Genomic DNA, 16,184 nt, shown 5'->3' with positions numbered 1-16,184 from the left:
ACATGCATAACCCCGGAAAGGGGCATTGGGAGGCCGTGAAGTGGATTCTACGGTATATTAAGGGTACCGTGGATGTTGGGTTGATATTTGTGAAGAATGATGAGACAGGGTAAGATTGTATTGGCTACGTGGATTCAGACTATGCCGGAGATCTTGACAAGCATCGGTCCACTACAGGTTATGTTTTTACATTGGCTAATGCACCGGTGTGTTGGAGATGTACTCTTCAGTCTACAGTGGCGCTTTCTACTACGGAGGCGGAATATATGGCGGTGACTGAAGCAGTGAAGGAGGCTTTGTGGCTACATGGCTTGTTGGATGATTTGGAGATTGCACAGGAGACGATTCAGGTACATTGTGATAGTATGTCAGCTATCTATTTGGCAAAGAACCAAGTCTACCATGCACGCACGAAGCACATTGATGTCAGATTTCACTTTGTACGTGACGTATTGGATGATGGTGATGTCACGTTGGAGAAGGTCCACACTAAGGATAACCCTGCTGATATGTTGACCAAAGTTGTACCAGGTGTAAAGTTTGGTCACTATTTGAATTTATTGAACATTCTTCATTGTTGAGGTCGTTGGCGGCCATCGGGGTGAACTACGTTCGGCTTGATTCCTTGGGCAAGAGGATACGTAGGCAGTCTTGCAGATGCAGCCGGTTGAAGTTGATTGGGGGTGTTTTGGTGTCGGCTCAGTTTTAGCATGAAAAACGTTTGCCGAGGTGGAGATTTGTAGAGTTGGCGGGAAAAAGTCAAAAGAAGATGTGCACAGGCAGCTGGAGATTTGGCGGTCGACCGCACATGGTGCTGCGGTCGACCGCACCAGAGCCAGAAGTCAGTTTCGGCTCTGGACTTTTGGCGGTCGACCGCAGCACCAAGTGCGGTCGACCGCGATCGAGCCCAGGAGTTTCCCAGCTCTCGGGATAATTTGCGGTCGACCGGCAGTGTCACTGCGGTCGACCGGCCAGCGGGTTTTGGGTCTGGGTCAGTTTCCAGACCCGGTTTTCTTGTGACTTGTATATAAACCCTAAACTCGATTTTAGGGTTAAGTTTTGGAGGTTTTGAGCTGCCAAAGGGGATTTTCTAGGGCTTCTTTTGTTGGAGTCTATTGGAGAGATCAAGTGATCTTGTTTGAGGGTTTTGGGTAAGATTTGTAACCCTAATTTGTATTCCCCTTGATTTCTATTAGTCGAAACTCACCCCCCCCCGCTCCTTGCCCCGTGGACGTAGGCACATTGCCGAACCACGTATATCTTGTGTTCTTGTTGTGATTGGTTGGCTTGTGTGCATTGTGGTCTACTATTGTTCTTGTGTGTGCTTTTGTATTGTCTATTTTGGGACTTCCGCGGCGCACAACAAGCTATCATCATAAAGAGTAAAGTAAGAAGAAGTGAAAAAGTAAAATAAAAATTATTCTTGACAATATTTGCAAGTGTGAACCGTTTCCACACTATAATGCTTTAGAGTGTCTTCAAGATACCAAGTATCATATATGATGAACGAATAGCAAATTATGATTTTTCTTAATTTGTAGTATAATAAGACTAATGTTGTTTTGGTCCATATAACAAGACTGATGCTATATACACTAGTAAAAATTCACGTATCCTAGACGAAATATTCTAGACGGAAATTTTCCCGTCTAGAATGTATTAAACTAGACGAAAAATTTCCGTCTAGAATATTCCGTCTATGATAAAACATTCTAGACGAAAATTTCCGTCTAGAATAGTATTCTAGATGGATTTTTTTTTAATTTTTTTAAAAAAAATCCTGATAACCTAGACGGAAATTTCCGTCTAGGATACGTGCCCATTTAAAAAAAAAACATTTAACCCCTCAAAACCCCCGCTGCCCTCCGTTCCCCCCCAAAATCCAAATTTTCGTCCCCAAATCGAATTTTCCTCCCCCCCCAACCCCCCAAATCCTCAACTTTCAAACTCCATCTGCCATCAAATCCCTAGCTCCCCCAAAACTGAGCTTCTTCCCCGCACCGCGATTGCTTTCTTCCCCTCCGCTCCTTTCGCTCGCACAACGCCGGCCTCCCTATCTAGAGACCCAAACCTAACATGCACCGCACGGGCCGTTTCTCCTTCCATCACCGCTGCCACCGCCGGCTACCTCGGGCGAGCTCTCCTCGCCCTCCCTCTCCTCCCTCCCCTCCCTAACCACCCTCTCCCTCTCCTCCAACTCCTTCTCCGGCGGGATCCCGCCCTCCTTCGCCGGCTTCGCCGCCATCGAGACCCTGGACCTCAGCCACAACCAGCTCTCCGACGAGATCCCTGCCTTCCCCCCTAGAACCCTGTCCACCCTCGCGTCGCTCGACCTCAGCTTCAACCGGCTCTCCGGCTCCGTCCCGGCCGCTCTGCCCACGAACCTGATAGTCCTCGCCCTGCGGTCGAACTCCCTCTCGGGCGAGTTGAGTCCGCCCGCCTTCGGGTCCCTGAAGCTCCTCGAAGTAGCGGAGCTGGCGGCGAACAGGTTCACCGACAGAATAAACATGATTTAGATTTGAGATTGTCTTGTGAAAGAATTAGATTTCTATATCATATTCATGGTAATTGTTGGTAGTAAAATTTTGGGATTACTTGTTCAATGCGCTACATGTATGTGAGAGCAACAATTTATTGATTAAGGCCCTTTCAATTCCGCTTTATCAACATCCTAGAATTTACTTGATGAAGTAGGGTAGGTGAGTTTATTGTTGAAGGTCGAGACTGCTCCTAACGTATGATGGTCAATATCAAAGCAAGTGTTGTTGTCATGAAAATTATCTAGTTTGCACACTTTAATTTCTCTGCCTCCTGAAAAACAGTCTCTATTTTTTGTTAGGTGATTGTTGGATCCATTCCTGATAATGTTGGTAAAAAGCTTATCGGGCTTGTAACATCAAGAGATGACATTCCTAATCTGTTAAGGGTGAGTATGGAGTTTATACAGAATGTGTAAGATTACATTCCTCACTACATAATTTCAAGCTCTTTTCAGCTTGATGATGTGATCGGTCTTGTGATCCCGAGAGGCAGCAACAAACTGGTATCTCAAATAAAGGAGTCTACCAAGATTCCTGTTCTAGGTCATGCTGGTGAGCTTTTCTTTATTCCCATTCAGTTGTGATCGTTATTGCAACCTTTCGTGTTATCCTACTCATGAACTGCACTGCTCATGTAACGCTGATATTATGAATTTGAGGACCATAGTAATGTTTCAGTGTGTATTGTCCAGATGGAATTTGTCATGTTTATGTTGACAAATCAGCTAATATGGATATGGCAAAGCGCATTGTTTTAGATGCCAAGATAGATTATCCTGCAGCCTGTAATGCTATGGTACACTTTGGTTTAAATTTTAATTTGTTAACAATAATCTACTATATTTAGCGCTTGGAGCTTAACAACTTATTTACCTATAATGAACATAGGATGTTGGACTTAATCAATTTTGTGCTTCAATTGACTCTTGACCTAAATGTACTTCTCTTTACTTGGCAGGAGACACTTTTAGTCCACAAGGATCTCATGAAGACTAAAGGACTTGATGATATAATTATGGAGCTTAGAGGTGGAGGTATGACTTCTGTAACCAAATTAATTAATTGGTATCTGCCAGAATTTTCTGGGGTTACTACATCAAATTATAATTACACACACCAAAACACAGATATGCACCTTAGAGCAAAGAGGGTATTTTAGCTATAATTGATGTGATGGATATGATAATGATGTAGTAGTCTAGCATAACGACAACTGGAAGGTAAAGTTATTATGATCATGAACCTTGAAACGCACTTCTGTTGTAAGTGTGGAATTTGTAATTGTATATACATGTGCGTCTGTCCATCAGTGTAATTCTACCCATTTAGAAAATTCAGAATATAGGTCTCACTATTATACAAAAAATAAATTTATCTTGTGTTTATAAGCTAAAGTTAACCTTTCACCTCCAGATGTCCCTTAACAACGTCCAAAATTTGATGTAAAAGTTATAGTTATCATTCTCTAACAGTATGTATATGCAATTAAGCACTTAAGGTGAAGAACCTTTCCATTTATGTCCGACAAATAGCATTCTTAATCTGCTAAAAATGTGTATAAAACAATATATGTTATGCACAATTAACCCTCTTTTGCTTATGCCTGCCTGATAGTAAGTTTAAATATTCTAAACATTCATACAATGTTTTGGCATCAATCTTATATAAGCACACTAATGACGATATCAAGGAGGGCAACATGTGAGTAAAGCTTATTAATTCCCTATAGCTGCCCTTTTTTTTCCCGCCGTCTGAGTACTAGCAAACATTGGTTTCAAGAGTTATAATTAGGACTTGGGAGTATCTATCTTTGATTGGCCTCTAGTATACAGCTTGCATTTAGCTAACTTGTGGCTTTCTAGACCAACCAGTGTCCGGGTTTTTGCACTAATTTTTGACTATCAATTTTTTGGAGTAAGATTATTTCCTTTCTATTTCTTGGTGGTTTTTATCAATAACAGCTATGTAGTTAAGTCAGCTGATACAATATGTGATTTTTGAAGTTCTGTGCCCAAATGCTAATTATTTCTGATACAATCTATAACCTGCTCTATGCAACTACATTGGTTTTGATTTTGTTTACATTTCCAATGTCTATTCTTACGATTCTTATGATTTGGTTGTGTGCGCCAGGTTTTGATTCTTATCATTTGGAGCTTCTGATGCTGTGGAGGTTTTCTGTGTTCCAAAAGTGTAGGCAGTTTGGCTATTTCATCCACCACCATAGGAGAATAAATTGGATTCTTAATGTATATTTGATTCTTCTCATTGTCATGCGACTGATTTTGTAATGCTAATACAGCCATAATGACGCTACTTGCTGTATTTTCTGTGAACGTGTATCATTCGGATTGCGCGTTCGTTTGCATTTTTTTTGTGAATATGTATCATTCGAATTGCACTTATTTTCTGTGAATTAATTAGTAACGTTGTTATTTGCAATTTTTTGGCTTAATTCTTCAATGCACAAAGTAGATTCCTAACCAAGCAAAAAAAAATTACTGTAGCATAGTATCCTAGACGAAAATTCCGTCTAGGATGCTCAAATTCCGTCTAGGATGTCTTTTTAAAAAAAAATAAAAAATATTAATTTCTGTCTAGAATGAGTATTCTAGACGGAAATTTCCGTCTAGAATACTTATTCTAGACGGAATTTTTTTTCGTCTACGATAATTTATTCTAGACGGAAATTCCGTTTAGAATAATCCATCTAGGATGTATTCTAGACGGTTTTAAATTCCGTCTAGAATATTCCGTCTAGGATATATTCTAGACGGAATTTCCGTCTAGAATACTACATCCTAGACGGAAACTTTCTAGACGGAATTCCGTCTAGGATACGCATCCTAGACGGAATTCTATGTATCCTAGACGGAATTTTCCGTCTAGGATGCCTAATTTTTTAGTAGTGATATAACGTATCATACGAATGCGATATAAGCTGCCTTGAAAGGAAAGCAAAACAGTCTTAATTAATCTATAAATTAACTATAGGTGTCATAATCTCTTACATAATTACTTGTGTATATAACTGGTTGCATGGTGTATTGACACTTATCAATTTTGATCAGTAGGTTGAGTTTGCATGATAAAGGTTTCTAACAAGAAATATTTAGCATCACTATATTTAGTATCAGTAGCAATCAAGTGGATTACAAATTTCTACATGGACTTACTCATATTCACTATGGATTTTTTAGGTTTGGGTGGAGGTCCAAACCCGATAAATGTTTTAATGCATCTAAATAGAACATTTATTAGATCTTGAGACCCAAGAGTTAGACGCACAAGTGTCAAAGGTCAACAGCAGGCGCAAGCAGCTCAAGCACTTAAAAGAGGCTATTTTCTCCTTGAGTTGAAGCGATTTTGCTCCGGTCGTCAATGAGAAGTAAGCTCGACACGAGCAACGAGCGAGGCATCTCATCACCACATCGAACCCACGTTAAACAAAGGGGAAGTCGAATCAATCTTCTCCTCTTCTGTACTTGAAAAAGAGTGACTGTAAAAAGATTCTTACTAGGCGATAGAATCATTTCTCACAACTAAACAATTGAAGAACCAGTCGTCTTGTCTTTCTTTGGAGACCCTATAGTCAGCTTGATCAAAATTATGCTAACATTACACCTCTACCAGTTTGATCTAACAACATTTTCCTCAGCAAAGATGTCAGTACGATACATTAATATTACACCCCTATCGTAAACACATTGTTCGTGGGAAAATTAAAGAAGAAATGAGAATGAAATCTTGTATTTATCTCCCTAACTGACTTAGAAAAAGAATGAATACAATCTCTCTTTGCATTTTCTTTCTAACTGACTTAGAAAAAAATCACAATCTTATTTATCGGTTTCCCGAATTATAAAAGAAGGAAAGAATCGACGGAGATCTTTCATTTTGTTTAAACCTGGGTTCTTCTTGGTGGCGGTGGGAGCTTGAGTCTTATAATCTCTGGACGATCTGAACATTTTGACTCGTGGAATACGATCTATTCCTCTTAGTTGGACGTTGAGGAGAACTTGCGAAGAAAGGTTAAAACTCTTAACGAGTTAAAGAACTCAGAACGAGTTTAAAACTCTATCAAAGAGTTAATTTGATCTAACCGAAATTGGTTCACAAGCCAAGGAAACGAAAAGAAGCTCCAAAGATCTGATCCAAAAGATGCTCAAAGCTCTCCAAGATTCGAAGTCTCCAAGCCCTCTATTGCCGAAAGATCTATCACAAGTTCTCGCCAAAAATGCTCCAAGAGAAGATAAAATGTCGATCCCCCACAAGCTCTTGCCGAAGAAGATCCCGAACTCAGCTGAGTTTCTCGCTATTTATAGGGGTTCTAGAGGTGTAACTAACCCCTAAAATCGCTCCTTAGTGGGGTTGTGATCTCCTCAAGTCATGCAAAACAGTTTTGGAACCGTTCAACTCGTGTTTGAATGAGTCAAACGCAAAATATGTGCTCTAGGACTGGACTCTACATCTTGAACTTCGGACGCGGAGTTGGGCTCCGCGTTTGGGGCTAAAAACGCAGTGGTGAACCTTGCGTTTTGTTCTTGGAACGCGGGTGTAAACTCCGCGTCTTGAGTTTTGAACGCAGCAATGAGCTTTGCATGTTGCTTTTTTTTTCGGGACGCAGAGGTGAGTTCTGCGTCTTGAGTTGAAGAGACCATCAACATGTAGTCTCTTTTGTTAGAGTGTTGCAAAGGTTGTCATCGTGTAATCTTCCTCTTGACTCTTTGAAATGTGGGATTTGTTAATTGTAACTCCTGTTGTTGATTGTGAAGGCCGTCGAATCATAATTTTTATCAGTTGTTGTGAAGGTCATGGAATGGTAACCTTTGTCGATTAACGTGAAAATCTTCCAATTGTAGTCTTTTGAAAATCGTTAAATTGTAACTTTCATCATTGGTGTTTGACGGGGATCAGCTATCTACAGTATGAGCGCATGGCAGGTTTGACATCCTTGGATTCTCCTTGGACTGCAGCCTTGTGTGAAACCAGGGGCGTCATACAATGGACCTTTCCAGGCTTATCCATATACCGACTCACAACATTGATTGCATGTGAAATATCAGGACGGGTGCAAACCATAGCATACATAATGCTTCTAACTGTACTAGCATAAGGAACACAAGTCATGTACTTCTCTAGGTGCATATACCCAAAGGGCAAGGAAATTGCATTGCAGTGGTCAAAACTTGGAGAATCATCTTGAGTGGATATGGGAAATAAGATTATCATTGGAGATTGAAAAATATTAAATTTCAATGTAGTGGAAAAACTTCGCTAAGTCTATGGAATATATACCATGCACTAATTTAAGAGTCCAATTTCATGTATTCGTGTTAAAACTATAGAGTTTCCTAAATTAGGTTATGCTTAGGTTCCGGCTGAAGGCATAGGCCACTAAGGCATATGCCTAGGCCCCCATTTTATTGGGGCCCCCAAAAAATATATTTTGGAAATATAAGAAGTTGACTATTGTTAGGATTCTAAATTATCTTTAATTGATCATTTATTGCTCTGATTATCTTTATCTTTGGAAAAGGATACTAGTAAAGTTTAATTATAACTTTTTATATTTTATTTCTATAATTAATTAGATTGTAACGGTAAAAAAAGAGAAAACACATATTAAATACTCATTCTCGTTTATGCATAGTTTATGCGTTTTTTCTCTTGCTAACTTCCTTTTTTCTCTTTTCATTCACTCATCTTTTCTCATTCACTCATCTTTCATATTTGTTTAATCTTTGATACTCAACATGTATGTTGATCCTCAACATACATGTTATCTGATATTGATGGTTTAGATTTTTTTTTCAAAACTAAAATGTTTAAAAGAAATAATAAATCCTGAATTAAAAACAACACTTGAGATACAAAACCTTATAAAAAAATAAATTCTTTTCCCAATGCATGGATAGCTTATAGAATACTACTAATAATACTTGTTAGTATAGCTTCAGCAGAAAGAAAATTTTCAACATTAAGATTAATAAAATCTTATTTACGCTCAACAATGTCTCAAGAAAGATTAAATAATTTGACAATTTTATCAATTGAAAAGGATTTAATATCAAAGCTTTAATATAAAAATTTAGTAACTTTGCATCTCAAAAAGCCAGAAAATTAAATTTTATATAAAATCTATTTTTAAAAAATTCTTATTTAAATTTTTTTAATATTAAGGCCCCAAATATTTTTCTCTACCTAGAACCTCAAAAATACTTGAGACGGCCCTGCTAATATATATCATGGTCTGCTCAATTAATGCTTGGACAAAAAACTGCAAGTATCCATCACATGATCCTTAAATCACATTATTCACTTTATTTGCTTAATTTTTTGAGTCTTTTCTACCAAGAAAAATTTTGGTTTTTTGCAGATTACACGTGGAAGGAGTCCAATGAGCTTATATAAGGGAGGTTTTTATTGCCCTTGTAGTTTCAGTATTGCAGATAGAACTGCCTATAACATATTGCTTTTAAACTTCTTGATAAGAGTATTTAAGTGCTAACTAGCCAACTTTTAATACCCAAAGTTTCACTCTTGACATCATGAAGTCTTATTTTGACAATTTGATGCCCAAAGTGCACAAAAGTTGTAAAATTATGACTTTTGAGGTATCAGATTTCAAAATTGTCGTTAATTAAAAAAATTACGCATATCATCAATCCTCAAAAATTCAGAACAAGAAAAATTGAAAATGCTGAAACTTTGAGGCATCAAAGAGCAAATAAGCATCACCTTTTGTAAATCATCCTCCTCTCTTGAGATGTCGGTACAAAATAACATAATACCTGAATGTTCTTACTTAGAACAAAACCTTATAGAAAGCTATTAGTGTCGGGGATCCGAAACAATCAAATCGAATCCGTGTCCTTCCGGATCTTATGTTTGAGAGTTGATCAAGTAGGAAAAATCACCACAAATCAAAGATAAAACTTGCAGAAAAGTAAACAAGAGAGAAGACATCAGATTTAACGAGGTTCGGCAACGTGTCTACGTTCTCGGGAGCCATATCACACAATTCCGTTGATTAATTGAAGAAAGATTACAAGCTCACAAATAGGATTTAACTTCTCTGAGATCTCTCCGAAGAATCCTCTCAAAACTCTCTTTTTCTGATGCATAATAAACCCTGAAATCGTTTAGGTATAGATAGGATCCGTGATCAAACAGATTTCCAAAACGAATTAGGAAATAGCCAAAACCGACTCCGGTCGACCGGGCCTTGTCCCGCGGTCGACCGTCCAAGGAGTCAATTATTTACAGGGTCTCGTGCATGTTTTTGGTCGACCGGCCAGAAAGCATATTTTTGCTCAGTTTCCTGCAGGGTGCACGAATGACCCGGACCTCCTCCATCGATCGACCAACTAACACCTAGACTATTTTCTTCGTCTTTTTGATTCAGCTTTGGGTCTACACACTCAGACTAACATATAAATGAGTCAATAGCCATTTGTTAATTATTTCGTTCACATCCTCATCTGCGTGAATACCTGATATGTTTCCGAAAAACACTGCAGCCAATCAGATTTTAGGTAGCAGGAGGAACAACTATTTTAGAATCTCATTACTGATTTTCAAGACAACACGCCCACTTAAATAATACCATGCGACGAAAAGAGTAGTTCAAGCATCTATTTTAACTCCACGTTCTTACATAACAAAATCTTCCCCAAAGAAAGGTGACGAAGACAACCTTAAATAATCACCACCGAAATAGAACAAAACTGGGGCGACAATTCATCAACGCATTGCCCCCGGAAACAAACACTTACATTGTACAACTCCAAAATATTGGGCAAAACGAGCCATTACATCAATAAACAAAAAAGACGGGGGATAGCACAAAAATATTGGGCAAAATTGTTGGAAACATGACATACAACACCACGGACCAACGACAGCAAATAAATAAGACGGGGAATAACATTGGATATTCAATTAAAAGGAAAAAAAAAAAAAAAAAAAAACTTTCTCCAGTACCAACATTTAAGAAAGGGCAGGAATCCATATATCTGAAGAATCCAATCCTACATCCTAATGGTGATCTCAGCGACGGAACTTTATCAAGGAGTATTCCTCTATTTGAGACTTTGTTAATGAGGGTCTCAATGAATTTCGAGCAGTTTGAAAATGACGATCAAATACAATACCAGCACTTATGTCTTCTCTGAGAGCAACCATGCCTGCTTCAGTACATAAACCTTCTAGATCTGCACCTGTGAAGAGATCGGTGCACTCTGCTACTTGCATAAGATCCACATCTTCCCCCAGATTCATTTTCCTTGTGTGGATCCTTAGTATCTCATAACGTCCTTCTTGGTCCGGTGGTGGCACATACAATACCTGATCCATAGCAAAGAAAATATCATCAGACTAGCAGTACAAGGAACAAACAGTAAACTGATTACAGAGAATAAATATGAATAACTGTATAAATTAAGCTTGCTAGTTTTAAGTTTGGAATGGGATCATTGATTTTATGAATTTAATTGGACATAGAAAACACTCTAAACTTTGCGAAAGACCCAGCCATGATTGGGGCACATTCCGATGGAAGAATATGTCGAAGAGATGGCGCAAGTGATTTTTCCTCTCTCTGGAGCTACTACCAGAATTTTGTCGAACTTAGAGACAAGAGAGAGGCCAGTGTTTATCCATAGGTAAAGGGTTGCATGTATAACCAAAGATGGTTTGTTTGCTTGCTTCGGGTAATAAGGGTCCCAACCCAATGGTCTCTACATGTCTTAGACGACTACAGGTCCATTCATGTAGCTGGCATTTGCAGTAGGAGAAGGATCATAACAACGGGGGTTCCTTATGTAGCTTGATAGATATGAGTCAAAAATTAGCCTATACAGCTATCAGTGCCTCATTTGAGGTTTATATTCAGGATGAAGTCCAACGGTATAATTTCGTTGCAGCAAAAAAGATTAGGCTTCTGGGCATGTGGGCAGCTCTTTTTAATCAAGTAGTTTTCTCCGAGTTCCCTAGAGCTCAACTTCAAACAATGTTAATGGATGATGACGAGGATATGGATAGCGCTTTGGCTAGTATGCAACTTTGCTGCTAGATGACCTGAATGGGCTTGTTTTGCAGTCATAGGACAGCCAAGATGTTTTTTCATTCAACCTCAGTGCACTTAAAGGGAAACAACTATTACAGTGTCATCACATTTATTTAGAACATGCATGAAGGATGAAAAGAAGGAAGAGGGTTTTTCTTCAGTGAACATTTTTACTTAAGATATTGCATATAGTGGGAAGTCGCAAAAAGGAAATCTCTAATACTCAAAGATTGGCAACAGAAACAATTTTCAAGCATTGAGATGAGTATCTCATCATATGGGTAATCAAGCAATCGAGGCTTTTGATTAGAAGACAGCATACTTATAAAGGGAAAACTTCCAAATACGCTAATTTGATAGATCATAGCCCATCATCCATGGTGATGGTCTTTTTCCATGATTACTGAGGGGGAAAAGGGGCAGAATTGGTTTCTGATGATCTTTTCCATAATTCAAGGAACGTGAGTCAGAACTGGTATCTGAACCTCTGATATACTATTATTTTTTTCTAGGAAAGCATGATGTAATGGGAATGTTTCAGATCGTTCCATGACTCTATTTTGGTGAAGAACTTCTTAAATAAAATCAAGAAGAAAATGATGTTAGTTACGGTTGCTTCTAAGGGGGAAAAAAGAAAACCAGTAGAACCATGTTTACAATGATCAAAATTTATTATTTGACACCTAAAGCATTCATATCATGTTGATAAATGATTCCAAAAAACGTCAAACTATCAAAGGACCAGTCTCAAGGTAGATCCATCTTCCATAAGAGAATGGATACTAAAAGCTAATAATACAGATATTGTCTTAATGGTTTCTGCTGAAGATGGTATGTGTTAACATTAATTTAATACAATCAGTATAAGATATTTGACAATATTCATGCATGAAAGTGAAGCTTGTATCATAATATTTCTTTGCTTATCAGCATGGCGCTTGTCTCCAATCTCTATGGTGTGAGGAATCTTTGCTTTGGTGTCCTGCCTGAAGGATTTTATTTTATTTTATTTTATTTCTTTTTTTTTTGTTGATATCAACAATTTGTTTTGGTTTCCACAAGGAGAGGGATGAAAATGAGTCTACGTTCAATGTTCTGAATTCAAAGTACATGAAATCGCAAGAAGAAAAGTGCAGCACGGACAAATATACAAGGACAAAAAGGAAAAGACAAGCGGAAAGGGAATAAGCAGTAAAAAAAACTGCAATGATAACATCTGCAGTGATGAAAACAATACTCAGAAATACTCTGGAAGTCTTGATCAAATACATAAGTCATATCTTTGGCTAACGTCATGAACTAAATTATTAGCATGTACATTTAAGATGAATGCCTACCAAATCAAAGCGGCCAGGACGCATGAGTGCAGCATCAATTGCCTGAGGACGATTTGTAGCAGCCAATACGATAATTCCCTACATATCAGAGAAACTCTTTAGAACTGACTTTTCCTTGCTTTTTGATCAAGAAAATAATGAAACAGGATTACCGTTGCCTGTTCTAGGCCATCCATTTCGGTCAGCAGGGTTGAAAGTAGTCTCTCGCCAACAGAGGTATTGCCACTCGAATCTCCACCATGACCACTATTACGGGAAATATCAATAATGTGCAATAAGTAGGGTGGAATAGTCAAAGATGCTTTATTCAATTAGAGCACTATCAAAATGACCAAGAAACTCAATTGAATTTGCTAAATATTGGTGTCTACTCATATAATGCAACCCAATTAAGGAAACAAAAACAATACTGACTAGAACATGCAGGAAAACTCGCGGCACAGTCAAAAGTACGTCAACTTTTGGTTCCTGATAACATGTTAAACCCTATTATCAAGACTTCAGAATAAATGGAAGTTACTCCATCGTGGTCTATAACAGAACCACATAAATAGATCACAAGTTTGATTACATACCGCTTTGGAGCAATTGCATCAGCCTCGTCAAAGAATACAATGCTCGGTGCTGCAAGACGTGCTTTCTGAAAAGTTCTACGTAACAGTGCTTCCCCTTCTCCAACATATTTTGAATACAATTCTGCACCACTATACAATGCGTACGATATCAAGAATCAATAAGGGCATAAAAAAGATTAGCCAGATCAGAATAAACCAGTTCAGTATGCAGCACCTTAACCTCCAACTTTGCTAACAATTGACAAATAAATGAAAATTATCTTCATGAGCAATCAAAACAAAGTATTTTTTCATAATATTAGCAATCCACATTCTACAAATCTAGTGATTTTCAATAAGGAACCACATCTTACGGGCAAGACTATTATGTAATAATACACACCCCAAGTAAAAGAAGATAAGAAAAAGAAAATTGACATTATCTACTAGAATAGTCCAAAACTGAAAAGACATTTGAATGCTAGGTATAACATCAAAAAGTCTATGTTAGAGAAGTAAATACCTTAAAGAAAAGAAAGAAGCTTGAGCAGCATGAGCTGCAGCCTTAGCAAGTGTTGTCTTCGAGCATCCAGGTGGTCCGTGTAGAAGAACCCCACGTACCGGAGAAATTCCTAGTCTAGCAAATGCATCTGCATGCTTGATAGGCCACTCAACGGCCTGCTGAAGCTTTTTCTGTTGCAGGCACCGAAATCTAATTAGAGAAGAATAAGTATATCAGATACATGTTTTCATCATAGTATAAAATTATCTGACCTTCAAATCTTTAAGTCCTCCAATATCATCCCATGTAACCATTTTGAATTCTTTACTGACACCCCTGGTCATACTTGGACCAACCTCAGTTCTTGCACATTCCCAATCTTCCATTTTTAACTTAATTATGTTGTCATCCTTACCAGTATCTGATAACCTTCGGTATGCAAACCTAGTAGCCTCTCGGCATAAGGCTTCAAGATCAGCACCTACATAGCCATTGCAAGATGCAGCTATAGCTTGCAGGTCAACATCATCATTCAACTGAAGATCCTTTGCATAGAGCTGAGATCAAATCAAAATGAAATCAGATCAAACAAAAGAGTAGAATCTCACAAGTAGCAATCCAGATAACTGTGTCTAACTTCACCAGTGAGCTCTATATTCTCTAATGATAGAAACTGCTATTTTAAGCTATAAATCATTTTATGGAAGATGTAGTAAAACTGCACAATAAGAGAAGCCTCCATAGAGAGCAAAAACAAATATGCAGAAAAAGAATTCATAGCTGCCACCTCAAGAATTTGATATCGCTCCTCCAACGTAGGTACTGTGACTTCAATTTCAGAATCAAAGCGCCCTGGCCTCCTAAGTGCAGGATCAATCCCATCGACCCTAACAAGGCACAATCAAGAATTCACTAAATAAAATTTAATCTTTCTATAACTCTGAACACTTAAGGAGCGGTCTTTCAAATACTTTCTATGTACCAACCTGTTAGTTGATGCCACAACGACAATATGTGGTAGAGATTTTGACGTAGTTTTACTTCCATCCATCAGGGTCAGAAGCTGACCAACTATGCGAGATTCTTGTTCCTTCCTGTATGAGAACTTTTAAAAAAAACGACAAATTTGGAGTAAGAATCAAATTATTAAATGGAGTACAAATCACACACCTATTGTTACGGCGAGGGCATATAGAATCAATTTCATCTATGAAAATAACAGAAGGTTTCCCTGATAACGCATGGGAGTAAGCTTCGGAGAATGCTTCCCGGAGAAATTTCTCGCTTTCTCCAGCATGTGCTTTGTGAACAGAATACGGGCTATTGAAAACAAAAAAACAAAAAAAAAGTAACCCATGAACTAATTAATCCAATAAACAAGTAGAAACGGTCACAAAAAGAATCATATTTGACTATTCTCAGTTATTACTTGATCATAGTAAGATGTGCATTGCACTCTCGGACAACAGCTTGGACTAAAGTTGTCTAAGACACACAAACAAAAAAAGGTCGAATTAATTAAAGATCAAATCTTTGTGGAAGTCTCAATTAAAAATACTTATAATTGTGATCAATACCTTTCCGGTGCCGGGCGGGCCGTAGAGAAGCAATCCTCTGGGCCACTAAAATGCAAAGAAAAAGACTTTAAACAAATTGATTGAATTGTTGCCTAAGATTAATGAAAAAATTAAAAATTTTAATTTTAAAAAAAACCATGATGCCGAGCTTGCGAGCCTCATTGGCATATAGAGAAGGGTAAATAATGAGTTCCCTCAGTGCTTCTAGAGCTCTGCTGTTACCTGCAATCGCCTCCTCTGCTCTATAATTTACCTCCATTTTTGGCATTCCAGTCAAAACCCTAGTTACAAGATTTTCCATTATAAAGCATTCATCTAAAAAAAACAAGCTTTCTACTTCTTTGAGAATTAACTCTGATTTTTTAAAAAGATCGCAACTTTGATTAATAATAGAAAAATCATTGAAGAAATTACATGTAATTTGAAGAGAACATAGCCCATAAAAGAAAGGGAAAAGCTCAAAGAGGGGAATTTGAGCAAATATGTAAAAATTTTTGCAGCAACGACTTGCCAATTACCAATAAGACTCGTAAGCGCGGGCGTTGAGTTCGTTGCTAAGAAAGGAGGAGGAGGGAGGCGGCGGCGCTTCTCCAGCGAGATGAGG

At 38.1% G+C, this 16,184-nt stretch overlaps 2 protein-coding genes across 3 annotated transcripts; one reads left to right on the top strand and one right to left on the bottom strand.

Annotated features, from left to right (window-relative positions):
• Positions 267 to 4,908, top strand: LOC109835130 (delta-1-pyrroline-5-carboxylate synthase-like). The gene is made up of 7 exons (XM_020403120.1): positions 267 to 350; positions 2,306 to 2,488; positions 2,840 to 2,926; positions 2,996 to 3,092; positions 3,233 to 3,336; positions 3,499 to 3,574; positions 4,674 to 4,908. The coding sequence occupies exons 1-7, from the start codon at positions 267 to 269 to the stop codon at positions 4,829 to 4,831; spliced, it is 789 nt and encodes a 262-aa protein (XP_020258709.1). The 3' UTR covers positions 4,832 to 4,908.
• Positions 10,241 to 16,178, bottom strand: LOC109834142 (cell division control protein 48 homolog B). Of its 2 annotated transcripts, XM_020402064.1 has the most exons (13): positions 16,099 to 16,178; positions 15,717 to 15,861; positions 15,581 to 15,625; positions 15,433 to 15,488; positions 15,174 to 15,323; positions 14,990 to 15,097; positions 14,791 to 14,890; positions 14,276 to 14,560; positions 14,025 to 14,194; positions 13,523 to 13,651; positions 13,100 to 13,193; positions 12,948 to 13,025; positions 10,241 to 10,889 (listed from the first exon to the last, which is right to left on the bottom strand). In XM_020402064.1, the coding sequence occupies exons 2-13, from the start codon at positions 15,846 to 15,848 to the stop codon at positions 10,593 to 10,595; spliced, it is 1,644 nt and encodes a 547-aa protein (XP_020257653.1). In that variant the 5' UTR covers positions 15,849 to 15,861; positions 16,099 to 16,178; the 3' UTR covers positions 10,241 to 10,592. The 2 variants fall into 2 exon arrangements, with proteins under 2 accessions (XP_020257653.1, XP_020257655.1); XM_020402066.1 differs by lacking the exon at positions 16,099 to 16,178 and having other exon boundaries at positions 15,803 to 15,821.

The sequence above is a fragment of the Asparagus officinalis genome, chromosome 3 (genome assembly GCF_001876935.1).
Source record: "Asparagus officinalis chromosome 3, Aspof.V1, whole genome shotgun sequence".
NCBI lineage: Eukaryota > Viridiplantae > Streptophyta > Magnoliopsida > Asparagales > Asparagaceae > Asparagus > Asparagus officinalis.
The sequence above is the reverse complement of the archived record's forward strand: the minus strand, read 5'-3'. Positions and strand labels throughout refer to the sequence as shown.